General features: G+C 38.0%; 1 protein-coding gene across 1 annotated transcript in view; it reads right to left on the bottom strand.

The window, feature by feature from the left end:
• SYNE1 (spectrin repeat containing nuclear envelope protein 1) overlaps positions 1 to 19,513 on the bottom strand; it is a 313,009-nt gene that overhangs the window by 129,679 nt on the left and 163,817 nt on the right. The window contains exons 76-88 of the mRNA XM_063293716.1: positions 15,011 to 17,171; positions 13,473 to 13,810; positions 12,800 to 12,944; positions 11,900 to 12,118; positions 10,224 to 10,486; positions 9,254 to 9,419; positions 8,567 to 8,722; positions 7,479 to 7,631; positions 6,241 to 6,423; positions 4,979 to 5,116; positions 2,727 to 2,912; positions 1,261 to 1,383; positions 250 to 436 (exon numbers count right to left, since the gene is read on the bottom strand). Coding sequence (XP_063149786.1) covers positions 250 to 436; positions 1,261 to 1,383; positions 2,727 to 2,912; positions 4,979 to 5,116; positions 6,241 to 6,423; positions 7,479 to 7,631; positions 8,567 to 8,722; positions 9,254 to 9,419; positions 10,224 to 10,486; positions 11,900 to 12,118; positions 12,800 to 12,944; positions 13,473 to 13,810; positions 15,011 to 17,171 — 4,418 coding nt within the window. The remainder of the gene's footprint in view (positions 1 to 249; positions 437 to 1,260; positions 1,384 to 2,726; positions 2,913 to 4,978; positions 5,117 to 6,240; positions 6,424 to 7,478; positions 7,632 to 8,566; positions 8,723 to 9,253; positions 9,420 to 10,223; positions 10,487 to 11,899; positions 12,119 to 12,799; positions 12,945 to 13,472; positions 13,811 to 15,010; positions 17,172 to 19,513) is intronic.

The raw sequence follows: 19,513 nt of genomic DNA, 5'->3' as shown, positions 1-19,513 counted from the left end.
GGCAGGGTGATATATGTAATAGCTAATATAACTTCTGATACATATTGATTTATAAGTATATTTTTGTGTATATATGTGTGTGTACTCTCTCTCTCTAAACAAATACAACAATTCAAAACACATATTTATAAGTTGCCAAGAAAATCCCTAAAGCAAGAAAAGGAAAGGGAAAACTTTCCTTTTGAAAATTATTTCAATGGAAAGTTTACTGCAGCAATTTATTAGCTTGATTCTTATTTTAGCATATACTTGCCTGCATTATATTGCACTGCTGGATAGCTGTGTGCTGTAGATGACTGGCATCCTCCTGCAGCCTAAGAGCTGTGTGACATATTGGTAGAGTAGTCAGAACTTCTTCGGGGATCCGTAAAGCGCTCTGACAGGCTTGTACTGCATGAACCTTTGGCTTCAATAATTCCATTTCCAAAAGCAAATGCTAGAAACAATGAGCATACATCAGCAATGCTACTATATACTGTAGGTTTTGCTAAAATGAGCTAAAATAAATATAATTACTAGGTCTTAAATATAAAGACTAGGTCTTAAATGTTCAAAATGAATTTTACAGTGGAATATTTTAGAGCAATAATGAATGAGATAGTAGACCTAATAAACAGGTTTAAGGCAGGTGATCACAGGTTTAAGGCAGTTGGAAGTTAGCTTTTAATATCTGTATCTATTTTGTTAGTGATGTTAGTTTAACACAAGACCAATGCTGTCATACAGGTAGTCCTCACTTAGCGACTGCCTCAGTGACCGCTCGCAGTTATGATGGTGATGAAACAGTAACTCTGCAACCAATGCCTGCATTTATGACCTTTGAAGGTCTGTAAAGCAAAAGAAAGCTGAAGCAAAATCGTAAACTTGTATTTCACTTAGCGACTGCTTCGCTTAACAACTGAGTTGCCTGTCCCAATTGTAGTTGCTAAACGAGAACTACCTGTATTCTGAAATACATACCTCTTACAGTACCATACAAAACCACTGTGAAATAAGGTAAAGACCACTTGTGGATATGACAAATTCCACAAAGACCAGTGCTGAACCTAACATTCCCATCTCTTACCTTTCCCAGCACCCAACTGGAAGAGGACAACTAGGTGGGTTAACTCAACTATTCAATATCAAGACCACTCTTATTATTAGCACTTAGCCTAAAAACTGAAGGAAGGCTCCCAGGCTCAAACTAACCCAAGAATTAATACTTCAGAACTGTCCTTCTGCAAATACTGTACTATCTCCATGGTATGATCAGTCTACCTGTCGGTGAGAAAGTTGTTCTTTTAGACTCAAACGGCCAATCTCTGGAGATGTTAGAATGGCTTGAGCTTGCTCTAAAGCTGTATGAAGAGCCTTCACCTCTGTTTCAAATTTCTTCATATCCTATAAAAATAAAATGTGCATAAAACATGAGTTTCAAACAAAACCAGGAAACATGATTTCATGAATGAGGACAGGGAGTGGTGCTATCCTTACAGTTTTAATATAAGCTAAGGAAAGTGATTGGAGTATTTCCCTTATTTTATCTGTCTTCCTACAAACATCTCCCCACCGACTGCTTTCCTTAACCTGAAGTTGGGTTAGAGCTAGGGTGGAGGCAAATTCTTGCAGTTGGCTAAATTGATCGATTTAGCCATCTGTCAAACATGCTCTCATTCTGTGACTTTTGTGGGGGTGCATTCATCTTTTGGATACAAGTTTGGTATTAGTTCAGAATAGTTTTATTCTAGAATAATGCTATCCTGAAGCAGCACTACTTCTATGTTTGCAATTTGCATTAACCCTAACCTTAACATTTTGTCTGGGTGTCAGTTTGTGGGGGCAAAGAGTCAGACCTCCCCTCTCTATCACCTCAACCTTCCTTCTTTCTTTTACCAGGGCTGACATCTAATTAAGTATTTCTTCACGAGTCAGTTCCTTTGAATTCCCTGGAGGACAAACTTCAGGCCTAGAAACATGCCCTGGGCTCCAGGATTGCAACATCAGCAGGCAAACTCTCCTTCCCATATAGACTATACAATCCTATGCATGGCTATGTAGGGGTAAACCAAGCTCAAAGGGGTTCCTCACTGATTTAAAAGTTCTCTTCTGAAGTTGCTTTTTCCCTCCTCTTAGTTGCCTCTGTGGAAGCTAGTATCTGGTCTTTCCTTTAACCCAAGCCAAAATGGTCATGGAAGGCAATCTAATTGACTGGAGTAGAGGATGTCCATACCAGCTTAAGGAGGCCAGTAGGATTTGATAGGCCCACTCCCTCACTCCATCATCCCCAATATTGTCAAGGAAGCATCATTCATATGGCAAGACATGTTAGCACAAGAGGAAGAACAGGACTTCTAAACTGGACCAGCTAAATTCAAACAAATGCAGTTGGTTGGGGATGAGACATAAGAATATGTTCTTTAAAATGGTTAGTGAAACATTTTCAGATAATGGTAACCAGAACATGAGGATGAACTCTAGGAGTTACAGCATCAAGACACATCTTTGCACGAAGTTATGGAAGACTGATTTATTCAATTTAAGTTCCACCTTAAGGTACTTACCAACTTAAAAACAAACCTGTGCTGTACTGTACTGTACTGTACTGTTAATTGCAATAAAAATTCAGTAGAATAAATTTAAACAAGTAAAATGAACAGCTACATTAAAATAAACTATATTAGGATGGTGCTTTAATAACATACAGCTCCCACAGATCAGGTACATATGAAGTGCTTTCCACATACTTTGGCTGCATCCTGAATATTTTGTAGCCGCTGTTTGATAGCCTGCTGTAAATCCTCAGTCTGTCGGCGAAGCTCTGACACCTGCTGAGACATCCCTTCAGTGAAATACACACTTGACAAGTATTCTGTCTTTTCATTCATAGTTTCAAGATCCCCACGAATCTCACCAGCCTCTTCAAACATGGCCTAAATTACAGAAAATAGAAGATGTTTAACTTTTCCAGCTGTAACTGAACGAATGTTTAGGCTCAGAATTATTGCAATTTTTGTTTTGAAATCAGTCACAGAATAAAAATACAAAATAGCAGCTATAACTTTGCTGAAATATCAATTATATTTAAGAATTACACCTTTAATTCCTGCTAATCTTATACTGTAGAAGCTTCTACTAGAGAAATGAGATTGTACAATCCCTTTGTTTATGTCACCTGTAAATCGCATCTTGGTACACTTATCTAGAATCGCTTCATCACCTGAAAAGATGCTAAGGGGAATTTTGTTAGGCCTGCACTCCAGGCAGATTCATCTAAGAAAATGAGCAGCTTGGAGTTTCCAGTGTGTGATGAGCCTTCTCTCAGGCAAAGCTTCTCAGTGGCTCTTCATGTGTCTATGCAGGTACTCAATAGCCCTGTTAAACTGTTGTAAATAGGTTACTTGCAGTCCATGAACAAGGAAGTATGAGGCATCTCAATTCTCCTAGGCTGATCATTATGTAGAAGGAGCCCAATCATCCAGTCTTCAGAAGAGAAACGATGTTAAGAATGGCTTGTCCATATGATTTGGGAGGTGGCCAGGCCTTGTGTGCTTTATTAAAGTATACTAGATAGATCTTGGAAAAAATTTCCAAGATCTATCCAGTATATGGGGTTGCACTGGCCCAGACAGACAGTGCACAATGTGGGGGTCCTCCTCACAACTCCTGCTCGAAGAGCAAGTGGAGGTCGTGGTTAGGAGGGCCTCTGCACAGCTTCGTGTTGTGTGCCAGTTGCGCCTGTTCCTAGATCAGGAGGCTCTGCTCACGGTCACTCATGCCCTAGCCACCTCCTGATTGGACTACTGTAATGCTCCACATATGAGCCTCGTGTGGTGCAGAGTGGTAGGCGGCAGTATTGCAACCAAAAACTCTCCCCATGACCCAGGTCTGATCCCAATGGAAGCCGGATTCTCGGGTAGCTGGCTCAGATCAACTCAGCCTTCCATCCTTCTGAGGTTGATAAAATGAGTGCCCAACTTGCTGAGGAAGGTGACAACTGGGGAAGGCAATGGCAAGCCACCCCACTATAGTCTGCCAAGGAAACGTCGCGAAAGCGGCATCCCCCCCAAAGGGTCATTTGGTGCTTACACAGGGGACCTTTACCTTTCACAATGCTCCACAAGGGGATGCCCTTATAGAGTATCCAGAAACTTCAGCTGGTGCAAAATGCAACAGCATGGACAGTTATGTGTGCCTCTAGAATGCTCTGCTCTGAGAGTTGCATTGGTTGCCGGTTTGCTTCCAGGTCCAATTCAAGGTGCTGGTTTTAACCTTTAAAGCCCTTCCGGCATGGAGACGGGTTACTTACTCTCCCCAGTTACACCTACCTGTCCCATCAGATCCAGCAGAAGAGGTATGCTACGGGTCCCATCTGCTAGGGAGCTACACTTGGCGGGACCCAGGAGGCAGGGCTTTTCTGCCATGGCACCCACCTTATGGAACATCCTCCCCTACAAAGTGAGGCAGGCTCCATCCCTGTTGACTTTCCAGAAGTCCCTCAAAACCCTTGGGGGCCCCAGGGGACCAGCAAAGTACTGAGGTGGCTCCATTGTTTTTTACATCTGCTGCCCTCTCTTAGCCTTTAATCATGATTTTTAATTTTTTCTGGATAATAATTGAATTTTATATATTACTGTTTTATAGTTTTTATTATATGCCACCCAGATTAACTTTTTGTGAGATGGGCAGCCATATAAATTTGATGAATAGATAGACAGACAGGCAGACAGACAGACAGACAGGCAGGCAGGCAGATATTTCCAAGGCATAAACAAATCCATTTCAATGGTTTGTAACTCAAGAAAGCCAAACCATTCTACAAGAACACCTAAGTTAGGACAGAAACCTCACTGATACGTCAGTGCCAAAACAAAACAAATCTTATTTTCATTAAAAGGTAGAGTAAAGGTATTAAAGTTTCTGCTTACAGTATCTCTGATGCAGCAGTTCTTGTGCTTACTGCTATTATTAAAAAAAGGAGGGAGGGTGTTGTTATTACCTGATGAGACATAAACTGATTGCGAAGTAGAGTAGCAGAATTCCACATTATGTTACCATGTAATAAAATCTTAGCTTTTTCAATCCATTTTACTATGAATTCTAGCATTTCATTATATTCATCTAAATGAGAAACAGCCTGCAATAAAACAAGAAAATTTGAAACACCACTGTATACAGGACTTATGTCTGTCTTAGTGTGGTCACTCACTCAGTTCTTCAAGTTCTTTAACATTTATATTTCTCAGGTAGAATATTATTATTCTACTAGACCACTTACATTAAAATTAATGCATTGAACATATGCATGTTATCCATGTGTTTTACCCAATTATACTTCAAGCATTCACATCTGGTATATACAAAACCTCAACATTTGTGGGGGGACATATTCTTGTGTGAATGCATTCAAGAATGTGTATATATCCTTACTTATTTTGCTTTCCACATAAATAGCTATGGCAGTTGTTTTCCTTCTGCTGAAAAAAGAAAGTACTTTTTACCCAAGTGTGTTTTTATATTATATTATGTAATTACTGTTCTTTAACTAAGTGTAATAAAGTAGCATATTGCTCACTCAGTAGATCTAACATGCACTACATCTTATTAATTAATTGTAACTTTAATTCATAGTCAACAATATAACTAATTAAAGCTTACAGGAAACAGGCTTTTATTCAGTATTATGAAATAGCAAGAATATGCATTTTCTGGCTAAGACAACTTTGTGGGGGAAAAGAGATCAAAAGAAATTTACAGTTTTAATAAATGAAGTAAATGCAACTTTATTTCAAGAAAAGGGATTCTATAATACATATAAGAGATAGCCATGAGCTCCTATAGAAAAGGTAATATATAAATCTATTAAATAAGTAAGAGCTTCAAACTAATCGCATTTCCGTAATTTCTGTCTTTTTATAATGTGCTTTGTATTCTGATTCTGTTATTCTTGTTGAGGGACCACATGGGGGCTCAAGATCTCAATTTCAGCTACTGGAAAGGAAATAATGAGAATGAGAATGAGAATGAGAATGATAATAATAATAATAATAATTTCTGATATCTCAGATATAGTGGCCACAGTTAAGGACTGCTTTTTTAAAAAAGAAGAAAGAAAATAAAAGTAGGGACTAGGAAGCTGAACTCTGTAACAACAGCATGGTGTATGATTTAAGGAACTGAAGGCCTATACCTTTCTGTACCTAACAGAACATATTCTTAATGAGAAACTTGAGAACACACCAGACCAATACAATGCCATACCTGATTTATCTTTGATGCCCTGTATTCTGCTTCCCTAGTTGTCTGTTTGTGGAATGCTGTTAGTTTATTAATTTTGCCAGCCAGCTGTTTAACTAGCTGAGGGTTTTGCTCTGCAAAGCTCTGGACAGCTGCATCAAGTTCCAGAAGCTTTATGTTACAGCTGTCCAGTTCTTCATCCAGGAACTGTAGTAGAGAAAAATGTTTTAGTTATAAGAAAACTTGTAAAGAGCTATTTCTTTTCAGAATTAATGCTACCTTTACATTTTTTCATGACCTCTATTTTGTCAAGTAGCTCAGTGTTTAAAAAAAATCACACATGGCAAAGGGATAAATATGATGTACTATTGCCACCTGCAGTCCATGTATGGCTTTCAAGAATGCAAGGACACTTGGCAACTGACTCACAATTACAACTTTGCAGCATCCATGGTCACATGATTGCCATTTGTGACTTTCACTGCCAGCTTCCAACAAGCAAAGTCAATGGGGAAGCTGGTAGGAGGTCGCAAATGGCGATCATGTGATGTTGTGCCTAATGACTACACAGGATTCGCCTAATGACAGCTGCTGGAACTGCCATCATAAGTCAATGCATTCACATGATGTCACGCTTTACAACTGCGTCACTTAGCAATGGAGTTCCTGGTCCCAATTACCATTGTTAACCAAAGACTACCTGTACTACTTCACACATTCTGCTGCTCCAACAGGTGATGAGGCATCTACTATTACATATTAATCCATCATTATCAAAACTGATTATTAAAATAGTTCTTTAGGTGAATTACGAATTTTGAGGTATGTTCTAAGACATAGTTCCAATTTAAGTATATATACATGTATGTGTGTTTGTGTGTATGTATGTGTGTGTGTATGTATATGTATGTGTGTGTATGTATATGTGTGTGTGTATGTATGTGTTTGTGTGTGTATATGTATGTGTGTGTGTATGTATGTGTGTGTGTGTGTATGTGTGTGTGTGTGTGTATATATATATATATATACATACATACATACATACATACAACTATTTCATACTAGACTACCTCAGAAAATTGTAGCTTTTTGACACTGGGATGCTGAAGACTGCTGTCTCCCTACTTTTTAATTGATAAAAGTACACTCAATATTTCAGTCAGATTTCATAGAAAAAGTCATGTTCTAATCTTATGAAAGAAAGCTTTGAGTCTATTGAATTCTTAAATAAGGAAAATTGGGTTTTATACAAAATATTTTACCTTTTGATCTCTTTTAGCTTGTGTTATATCATTTGTCTTCTCTTTCAGTTTCAGTTGAATTGAATTGAGCTCTTTGGCTACCTCTTGAATCCTGTGGTTAAATTCTTGATTTAATGTTTTGTTCTGCTGAGCTTCTTTTTCTTTGGCGTGAATCTGCCAAAAGGGGAAAAAAAACATCAAGTTAAAAAAGGAAGTAAAAACATGCTGCTTTACAGTACATTTATTAAAGATATATGTGATCATGTTTCTTAAATCAGAAAAATTACATTAGGGAACCATATTGATAGGAACTCAAATATCCTTGTTATAGTAATAAATACAAGAGCGTGGTTATACTTTAGAGACTAATGGTCTGTTTTTCTACTCTACCAGAAAAACAATTTATTACATTTATATTGCCTTTCCTTCAGGAACTCAAGGCAAGGCACAAAGCAGTATTTTTTATGGACATAGAAATGCTATGGAATATAGAATTCTATGAAGAATTATCTCCAATATTTCCTAACAACACTACCCCTGTGAGATAGGCTGAACTAGCATCCAAGATCCTCCAGCAAGCTTCAGTGGCTGAGAATTGATCTGAATCTATAGCTTCCGTGTTTTAGCCTTAACCATTGCACCAAACTAGCTCTAACAGACATGAGTGATTTTTTTATAGGTATTTCCAGATATAGGAAAAGGGATTGGTCTACAGCTGTGCTGTCTTGTTCATTTGATCCATGGCTGTGCAACTGGGTGTATATGTAGTGATGGTGGTGGGCCTAAGCAAACTACAGAGAGGTACAGTTAAAATTACATACAAAAAGTGTAGATGGTCTTCTGTTTCAAGGAATTACTGCTGTGCTGTGACACTTGTACATGGCCAGAGTGAAACCAGAGGGAGAGGGCTTTGCTGAAAATTAACATGGACCTCCACCATATCTATAGCTGCCCTAGAGGGGTAGTGGGGACTAGATGATGCTTATGTGGTGCAGGTGATTTTGTTACTTTTGCATTCATTAATTTACTGCTACAGCTTAACACAGTGACTCTCATGGAATATTAGCATTTAAACCTATTGTGGAATTGAGGTGTTAAATAGTTTTTACCTGCTCATGTATATTTACTAGTGCCAAGCCTGCTTCTGCTAACTGAAGAGAAAGCTCAGAAGGTAAAATGGTATAAAGTCCCAAGTATTTATTCTGCTGCTGTTCAGCCATTTTCTCAACAGCTTGACGGTGAATAGTGGCTTCATTCAGGAGTGCCTAAAGTATATAGAGGACATAAAAGGAATATACTATATGGGTTGTTTCACTTTCAATCTGGCAGAGAGACTAGATTTTAATACAGTTACAAAGTACTTTTATTGGCTGTCATTGTGCTCACACCACTATATAATCTTTGTGTTAAGCCTTTCACACACCACTGAATGGATTTTGCACTGATATTTAGGCATAGCAGTAGCTTCTCATTGGGTCAGCCACTATAGGAGACTAGAGCATCTTATGATTGTTATAGAAGAACAACAACAAAGTTAGTTCAAGTTGTTGTGTCAAATATGTTGTGACATATATTATCAGTTCTCTCCATTATTAAAATAGTTCTTTAGGTGAATTATGAATTTTGAGGTATGTTCTAAGACATAGTTCCAATTTTAGTATATGTGCTGCTGAAGTGAACACATGTGTTGTAGTTTGTACAGCAACATACTGTAGTATTCTGCAGATATACACAGATCACTTTCACATATTCACAGCATGAAGCTGTATTAAATAATTGATATAAGTTTGACATACCTGAAGTTTTTCAAGTTGAGTATCACTTTCTATTGTAGGATTTAATAAATATTCTCTGCCCTCCTGAATCCAAGTTTTTACTTTATTAATCTCTTTTTCTACGTCTTCACGTTCCTTTAGTTCTTGTTTAACCACTTTCTCACTTCTTTTCACCTTCTGTTGCATGCTTTAAAAAAGTTTCTTTTTTACAATCAGCATAGACTATATACATATACATATACATATTTCATATATCATATATTTCATCTTAACTAACATCTGAGAACATTAATCAACTTGTGATTTACAAAATAGAAAAATATGTAACAGGGATGAAATTTTGTTTTAGGGCTGTAATACAATAACTAATTATTATTACTGCTACTGTTATTTAATGGGCAAAATTATATTATTAAGGTTTAACCAGGAATGAGCTACATCTTTTTCCATCAAAGTTACTCTTGATTTTAGATTACTCATTGTTGGTGGATGGGCCTGAAGTAAGTACAGGGGAAGGTAAAATCAAAATGGGTGGAGTCACTGATTGTATTTTCCCCCAACTCTCTCCCTTTGTAATACCCACCTGTCACTCTCTTTCAAGCAGCAGGTTGCCAAACAAAGGACAAGCTCAAGTAATCACTTGCATAGGGCTTTTGAATTCTGAATTAGACTGAGAGATACCCCTGGTCTAAACTCTCACATTCAGCAATAGTGGATAAATACAGCTGTGGTCCATAACCATATTTCCACACTGAAGTAAACCCAATGTTATGCAAGCACAATTATGTACTCAGAATAATTTTTTTTTCTTTTGCCCTCCCGCAACCCTGCCTCCCAAATCTGCTTTGGAGAATTTGTCAAAATTCTAGAAGAGATTTGTGGGCATATGCTAGAAGTTGCAGAACAGAGGACAAGATCAATGCTATGTGTTCCACTATTCTGTCTGTTCTGCTGTTAGGAGAACACAGCCATATAAAATCTGTTTCCTTACTTATGGCATCTGTCTTGCATTGCTTTGATTTCTTGCATGATGGGCATTTGTTCCTGGGAGCCAGATGTTATTTCTATATCTTGGAGCAAGCTAAAAGAATGCTGCTTGAGGAGACCCAGCGATGATAATTGCTGTTCAAGCTCCAGAATGAAATTACTGTGGTAATCTAGAAGATCCAGGAGTTCATTCTTTGAAGCTTTTTCTACTGAGCCCTCTGGTAAGCGTTCTTGCAGCTGATCAAGAGTCTCTGTTGCTTTTTGCATCTAAAGATAACATTTTTTAAAAAAAAGCAATCTATTAACTTTTTAAAATGGTCATAACTATACACACACACATATATGAATATGTGATATTATAATCTATAACATTCTCAAATTCAACATCCACACATTATGGATTTGTCACAAGATCTACTCCAACAAGCCATCTTGATCCCAGTGAATATGCCTTTAGGATTCACATGAGATTACAAAATCTTCACTAATTTTCTTCAGAGAGGATAAGTCTAACTTAAAGATAGAATAAGGAATCTAAGGCAAAGCTAGAATGTGATGGGATCTTAGTAGCTTGCCCTTTGACATGCTCATTTGGTAAATTAACGGCCTTATAGTGTTGCAGGAAGATTGCATGGAGCACTGATAGTACCTACTATTAAAGCCTTTACTTACTTTCATGGGCACCTTTGTTGATTAGAAGGCTGGGTTATAGTAAAGCATTTTTAAAAAAAATAATAATCTTACAGGCAATGCTGTACTTAGACATTAAATATTTCAATACATGTCTCAATGTCTTCTAGTTTGTCTAGACAAGTCTTTTTCAACTGGGGTTCTGCAGAACTCTAGGGTTCTGGGAGAGATTGTTAGGGGTTTCACAAGGGATTGTGATTGAAAAAAATCATTTTGTGAACTTTGTGTGCCACACAATGCTGGCACTTGCAGTGGTGGCATTTTTTACATGCTGTGACTCAGCTGCCAGCCTGCCACTTTGCTAGTGTTGTAAATGTTATAAAAACTGGATTACGTAGGTTAGAAGCAAATTATATCGTGAACTTTTGGTGGGGGAGGTGTTGAGGGGTTCCTCAAGACATGAAAATTATTTTAAGAGCTCCTCCAGGGTAAAAAGGTAGAGAAAGGCTGGTCTAGACTATTAAATAACATGGGCTGATCCATGAAGCCATGAAGAGTCAGAAGCGACTGAACGAATAAACAACCAAAAAAAATGTTGAATGGCATGCCTGATCATAGGATTCAAGAGATGAATATTCTGAAGTTAAGTTTCTTTAGTTCAGAAAGTCCTACCTTGTTAAGGGGTATTTACTACTTATTTAATACATGAAGAATTATTTCTGTCTTTGTTTCCTATTCTTTCAATGTAACATTTAGATTTAAAACAATGGATGTTTTGCAATAGTAGAAAGTATTTCTGTTAAAACCATTCAGAGTACCAATCTCACCTTCCTTCTGCATCCCTCTATACTACATCTCTTTCTGCTTCATAGAGTAACCAAGAGCCCAGAAACAAAATAAGTATCAGGAAAATGTTGATAATCAGTGTGTTGACTGCTGTGAGGTGAAGCCAACACTGGATAAAACAGTTTGAATGTTAACATTATAAATGCAATGCATTAATGACTAGAAAGTATATTTACAGACATTGAATAAACTTGATCCTTATACCTTATCATTAAATACATTCCATTTCTGCATTGATTCTTCCAAAATCCTTTCTTGCTCCTGGGCAACGCTTCTGAGTCTGCTCCACCGCTGCCAAACAGTTGTCATAGAGCGACTTATGGTTGCCTTGCTGGCTTCATTGCCTGTTTTCTCCAGGACAGATGCCTTTTCCTCTAGTGAAGTGATTGTCTCATGAAAAGAGTTTACTGTAGAGACTAGTGACTGAAAAAGCAAAGGAAATTATCTTTCACAAGACAGCTCTAAAACTTCAAGCAAACATTATGCATTGTAGCAGAACCAAAAGAAATTACTCAGTTGGCTGCAAGTTTTAGTATTATAATTTCTCTTTCCATTAGGCGTAACACTTTCATATAGAATTCATATTAACAAGATATAATTTTTATTTTACACAGAAGCATCCACTGTTTTGTACATGTATGTGAACAGATAGATGAGTAGATATATATGGATCAATACAGATGTGTGTGTGTGTGTTTGTGTGTATCCATATTCCAATGCAATATTATTATTCAATGCTCATCTTACAAACCATTCAGTTTAAGGTATATCATAGAAATTTCATTGTATAGTTTTAAAAATATTATATAATTTGGGCTATAAACAGGTATGAGACAATTTTTTGCAATTGTGAAAGAACGTATTTTATTTTAAAATAAAATCAGTATTAAAATGCTTTCACTTGCCTAAAAATAAGACTCTGATATTGAAAAATGCAATTTATGCTATGATAAAATCATTTCATAAATTTGGTCAGTTCTGAGTTCATTTGTTACCTTATTATTTGCTAGAATCACCCCTTAGAGAACAGGCATTTTTCACAGCACAAACCCAGTAGACAAAAGTTTGTGATTTCATTGGAGAAAATGATTTTAAAAACTTTACCTTATGTGATATTAATTTTTCCTCTGCTTCCAGTTGTGAAGAAGTTTTAGCTACAGAAAATTCAGATAATTTCTTTTCAGACTCATTCATCAAGTCAATAATATGTTGTCTTGCTATTTGGTATTCCTGCCACTGAGAAGCACACCTTGAAAAATCAAATATAATCAGAAAAATGTGATATATTAGATGCAACTAGTAAGGGATGCAAATAGTAAGAGATCTCCCATAAATGTTTTTATAAAGGAGCTCATGGAGTCATTCTCTCTTTTCCCAACTGAACTGCCTATTTCTATTCTACTGTATCATTTTTTACAGCAACCCATCACAATTATTTACTGGGTCATTTACTTAATACAGCATTTCACAGAATAAACAAGGTTGGAAAGGAATGTACAACATGGATTTTGGAATTCTTTCTAATCCCTTTATCAGCAGTGGCCATAGGAGGTTTCGATATTTTCTTCTTTTTAATGAAATAGTATGTTGAGTCTGTGTATGTGCATACTTTTTCCCCAGAGACTAATCACAGTGTGTGCATATATGTTGCTTCTGTGTGTGTTTGTGTGCATGCATGTGCTCGTGCGTGTGAAGGTCCGATCAGGATGGGTTTGTACATGTTGCATTTGTGTGCACTGAGAAGCACAGGGCTGGATTAGAAAGAATGAAATGGTACCTTTGTAATAACTCTTTCTGACATTGTGCTTCTTGTTCTATTTCCATGCACTTCTCTTCTAAAGCCCTCACATTCTGCTCTAGATCCTCTTTTCTTAGGGCTTGAATGAATGGCTCCATGTCAGACACAAGCATCTTCACTTCTTTCAAATGGAGTTGGAACTGTTTTTCAGTGCTAAAAAATTCTGTATGGTTTCTTAGGTTTTCTCCTGAATTCTCTGTATCAAGGCCATTTTGTGCAAACTGTAGCAATCCCTGAGCATCTTCAAGCCAGTTGTTAGCAGTTTGGGTAACCTGGTAGTATCTTTGGCAAAGACTGTATAATTTGGTCAAATTTTCCTGAAAGCAAAACAAAACAATAAAAACAATATATATGAATAATAGTAACAATAATTCTAATGTTCAGATTCAGGGTAATGCAGCAGGATACACACACTGGAATTCTCCTACAACCAACAAATGATCCCAGAATACCTCACATCAGGAAATTGTGCTGGACTTCAGAATGGGTATGTTTATATAATTGCTCATGTAGCTATCTGTCTGAGGGACGCGGTGGCGCTGCGGGTTAAACCGCTGAGCTGTCGATCGGAAGGTCGGCGGTTCGAAAACGCGTGGCGGGGTGAGCTCCCGTTGTTAATCCCAGCTCCTGCTCACCTAGCAGTTCGAAAACATGCAAATGTGAGTAGATCAATAGGTACCGCTTCGGCGGGAAGGTAACGGCGTTCCGAGTCGTCATGCTGGCCACATGACCCGGAAGTGTCTATGACAACGCCGGCTCCAAGGCTTAGAAACGGAGATGAGCACCGCCCCCTAGAGTCGGATTCGACTGGACTTTACGTCAAGGGAAACCTTTACCTTTACTAGCTATCTGTCTAATCTAATAAATAAATTCCATTAGCATTCCAAAAGGTATATAAGGTCCTGGATAATTCCATGGATGTCCAAGACCACAGAGCAGAAACTGCCATGCAAACAGATTTCCTTTTCTCCTCTAAGTAATTAAAAGCCACTCACGGTGTCCTAAAAGAAGGCTCGATCCTAGAGCATGTATCTTACGAAACAAGTTTACGATCAGGCTATTTGCCTGGAACTGACACTTATTCCACAGTGAAAACAGGGATAAAAAGAAGATATGAAGGCAATATCTCAGGAATCTGGTAATTCAAAAATCTTGTGGCAAGAATTTTCAGAAGTGCAATCTTTGAAGTTGTCACATTTCACATAGTAGAGATGTGATTGACCCCACTTGATGAAAAGAAAACTGTCTTCTACGTGTAACAAATGATTTACTCAAAACATTTATACTAATTATGTTTTCTATGTTTAAGGTGCAGAATTAGAGGAACAATTTGATGCATTTTTAGTCTTTATGTTATCTTTATTGCTTTAGACTATAATGAAGATCTGGCACCGAGTATATACATCATGGAAATGCTGCCTAAGTAGATTTGTTATTCCACATCGATTATACTATGGTAAATCATTAACAATAGTTATTTTTAACGGTTTAAAAAGGGGAACGCAGGACATACTGACCTGCCTCTTTTGTATTGCTCCCTGGACTTCACTGTTGAGTTTGGAGAGCTCAGTGAGGCTGTTTTCCAAGTCCACAGGAACCAGCTCTTTGGCTTTCATATATTTCTCCTTTTCTTTATTGCTTAGTGCTCTCATTACCCTTAGGCTAGACTGTACTTCTTCCTGCTGGATCTGAACTTTGCGGATTTCTTCTTGAATACTATTCAGTTTTACATCCATGCTTAATGGTTCATTCAGGTCTGCTTTAATGTGTCTCAGCCAATCCAGGGAGCGACAGATTTCGGTTTGAAAATCTATGCTTTCTACCAGCCTGTCTTCACACTCCATCACTTTATCCCCAATGGCAGCATGCAATATTTTCAGCATTTCCTGCCAAGTTCGCACTTGATGATCAGCTCCTTCATGAACAGATGGGTCAAGCTGGGAAGAAAGCACTTCAAGATGTTCAGCAACGTGTTTCAAAATGATTCCAGAATCTTGTAGACTACCAGCTAAGAAATGATACATTTTCAGCTTTTCCTCAGCTGGAAGTGTTTCTTCATTCACTTCTGCTTCTTTTTCTTTTATGGAGTTTAGCTTCATCTCAAGCTGCTTACACATTTCTTCATGTTCCTTATAAGCCACCATCATGTCTTCTAATTGGTTAACTTTCTGTTCTAGCTGCCTTTTTAATTTGTGATACAGTGTAGTGAGCATTATCATCTCTTCTGGTAGCCATGGCTGCCCAGTGCTTCGAAAAGCTTCCTTCTTCTGATTTAATTCATCGACTGCAGCACCAAGGTTTATGACTTCAGCTAGGACATTTTTGTAATCTTCCAGGAGAGACACAACTTCTTTCGCTGTAAGAGTAGAGGGGGTTTTACGCAAATTTACAAGCTGATCTTCCAGTTCAGACAGTGCCTTTGTTGTCAATTCAATTAATGATGCATATTCTTTACGGGCCATAATTGCTTCTTGGACTTTACAGAATTTATCTTTAGCCAAAGCAATGATCATATTAAATTGTTGAGGCAAGGCACTGAGTTTTTCCTCAAGGTAAGAACGATCCATTTCATTAAGTGATGGTAAAATTTCCTGGCCATCTTTTTGAACTATCAACAAAAGGTTTTCATATTCAGGAAACTGTTCAAGAATCTGCTGATACTTTGCTAATTGAGAATAAAGTTCTGAGTTACTATTCATTAAATTGATTTCTGGGAATGAAACAACATCAGATTGCTTTAACCAGTGGCATGCTTTATCCAAATCTTCTTTGAAGTATTTTCTAGAAACTATATGTTTCTCCAGTTCTATTAATCGCTGGCCACATTTTTGTAAAATAATATCATACATGTTCTGCAACTCTTGTAGTTTATCTAACACTTCACTCTTCTCTTGTTCTGTTGTTTCCTTCATAAGATTCCTCCCCTGAGACCACAGTCCAGAGATTTCACTCTGGTAGGCCTTAAGGCTGGCTTGCATATTCTTACAAGACCTGATCTGTTTGCTCACATCTTCTGGTAACAGACAGATATGTTCATGGAAAATTACCTTTTTCTCATATTGTTTAATTTGATTCATTGCCTGAAGGGCTGCTAGGAAGAACTGAGTCCTTTCAGATAATGTCTTATTTAGGTGCTTTCTCCTCTGCCAAACCAGATCACTAAGGAAATCCACATGATTTTGGGCATCTGATAGACTTTTATGGAGTATTTGTCTTTCATTAAGCCCTAAATTAGTTTTCACTCGATCAGCATCCTTTATTAGTGTTTTCAAAATAAGCTGCTTGGCTTCTACTTCACTACAAAGGGTGAGATGATCCATGAGAAAATTTTGAGCCAGCTCAGGAGGTGGGCTGTGTTGAAGAGCTTCAGAGATGCTAGGCTGCTGCTCTTCTGCCCACTCCATTAATTCTTGAAGTTTAACTTGCACATCACTCAGCTCTTGTAATGTGGTGACAGACAGTTGTATTTTTCTCTTGACCTGGTCCTCTAGTTGGATCCAGCACTGTTCAAAGTATCCTGACTGTTCTTTTACTAGTTCTCTATCATCCAAATTTAGATGTTCTGTCATTTTTTGCCTCTGTTTCTTTAAGTTTTCAAGAGCAAGCCTTCTATCCTGCAGAGCCACTGACAACTTTTTCAAAGCCTCAAGATGTGTAACTGTACTCTCAGCATCTGATCTGTTAAAGAAATAAACATACAACAGTACAGTAGTCAACATTTCTGTTACAAAGCAAATTTTAGAGAAATCTTTTCCATGATTATTAGCAACTTTTTCATCATGTATACTTTATTTATTTATTTATTATTCAAATTTCTATTACCGCCCATCTTCTCCCAAAGAGGGGGACTCTGGGTGGTTTACAATAAAATACTCTGTTAAAACCTCAGCACCTAAAATTACCAAATCAGCATCTACCAAACTAAAATAATAAATATAAATAAAAAATCCAAGTGGGAAACTCTACATTCTTACTGCAAACTACTATGTAAATCTATAATTTTGTTTTGATTTACAACATGAACCTGCTCACATTACTCAGAGTTCATGACATTAAACTCAAATATCACTTCACCATTCCACTGCCAAGTCTTTACCGTGGAATTGGAAAAGGAGGAAACAAATTAGTTCATTAATGAAATTCATTCCAATGAGCCTCTACACTCAGCAGCTCAGCTATTGTTAGAAGGAGAATCTATTTTTTTTCTCTTCTTGCCTCTACTCATCTGAAACAGTACAACAAATACTGTAAAGAGTATTTTCAAATACAGTTTGAGTATAGAAAGTTTGTAAATAAGTTGGAGGCTCATGGGAGAAATAGAAGGAACGCTGGAGATTGTTAAAGGAGGGTGTAGATGAACTGTGGCATTTGTGGGCATTTGAACTCTCTCAGATTCCAGAAGACTGCAAATCTTTTGAAAAATGGAATAAGTAACAAGAGAACTAGGGGATGCAGGAACTCAGCCATTCCTACACAAAGTCCTTTAAAATCATTTTTATTTGTGTTGTTTGCTTGTACCAACTGCACAAGTACAGTATTACCACTAATTCATAAAGCAAACAAAATGCTGCTAACTCCTGCATCTGAACTCTGTGCCATTACTGTTGTTATTCTTAAGATGCTGGTACTATAGCAAAGACACAATAGAAGTGAATGAAGTAACCCACGTTGTGCACGTAAGCAACAGATGTATATAAATAGGCCCTTTCCCTATTTGTCCCTAACTGCAGCATGAAGATGTTCCGGAAATTCTTTGTTTTTTTCCCCCCTGCATCCTTATGCTGTTGCCTTCATCCCAACCCCAATCAACCAAGGCACATTGGGTCATTCTGGTTTTGGTCAGTGGAACAATCCAGATCTCTTCCCCAATATTTGCCCGATGATTGCCAGCTAGAAGGGCTAGATCAAACCAACAAAAACTCACCAGGGGTTATGATGGGCTGCATGATGAAATGAGGGGAAAAAAGACAGCCCTGCCACTTCATTGCATAACCCCTCCTGCCCCCAGCCCAATTATGCCTATCTGTTGTTATTCATTCCGTTTTTGAACATGGGTTTACCACTCTTTCAGAAAACTGCTAAAACACATGTTTAACAGCTAATGGCTTCTGGAGAAGTGTGTGGTGAAACAAAGGGGAGATTCCTGCTGCACTGCACAATCCTTCCTCTACCCATCACCTACTAGGCTGCACTTTCCCAAAAGTGCTAAATCCTGTATTTAAAATACCCTAACGACAATTGACAGGGGAGAAGGGGAAGTTGTGCAGTGATGTGAGCAGGAGATATCTTGCTGCACTAACCAACACTTTACTTGTTGCCTGTTAAGCTACTTTTAAACATAGAAAGAACATTAAACTTGTGTTCAAAAAGAGTTTGAACACATGTTTAATGCTCTTGCAGTGGAGCACTAAACCCATGCTTAAAAGTAGCCAGAAAGAAACTAACAGGAGCTGGGGGGCTACATGGTATGTCTTAGGCTGGGAAAGCAGGCAGTTGAAGCAGGAAAAGGCATCTTTTTACCACAAATTCTCTGATCACAATGATCAGTTTGTGGGATTGCAGATCTAGAGTTAGCTCCCTGACTTCTCTTGTCCCTCTTCCAGTCCTGGTAGCTGGTCCCCAGTCTGGAAGAGGAGGCAGAAGAAGGATTATAGCCAGCTCCTTCAATGCCCCCAGATCTTCAATCTCATGGATTAGGTGATTCATAGGATTGGAGACATGGTGGGTAAAGACTCAACTCCTGTAATGGTATATGGAAATAACCTTGGATGAGGGGAAGCAGTGCTGCAGACTAGGCAATGGTCAGATAAGAGGCAGCTGAGCCTGCAGAAGGAATGGGGGCATGGCAAACATCTCAGAAGGGACCCTCCCTAGTTTCTTAGACTGTAAAGGCTAGGCGGGGGCAGGGGGGAGATGTACTGTGAGACTTGCAAGATTCTGCTAATGTAACCTTACAATAAAGATAGAGTTAGTACTCCTCGGTGTGCTTCTTGTCTGGACTACCTCACAAGGCTGACAGA

The sequence above is a fragment of the Candoia aspera genome, chromosome 1 (genome assembly GCF_035149785.1).
Source record: "Candoia aspera isolate rCanAsp1 chromosome 1, rCanAsp1.hap2, whole genome shotgun sequence".
NCBI classification, from domain to species: Eukaryota; Metazoa; Chordata; class Lepidosauria; order Squamata; family Boidae; genus Candoia; species Candoia aspera.
This window is presented reverse-complemented; position numbering and strand designations above follow the sequence as displayed.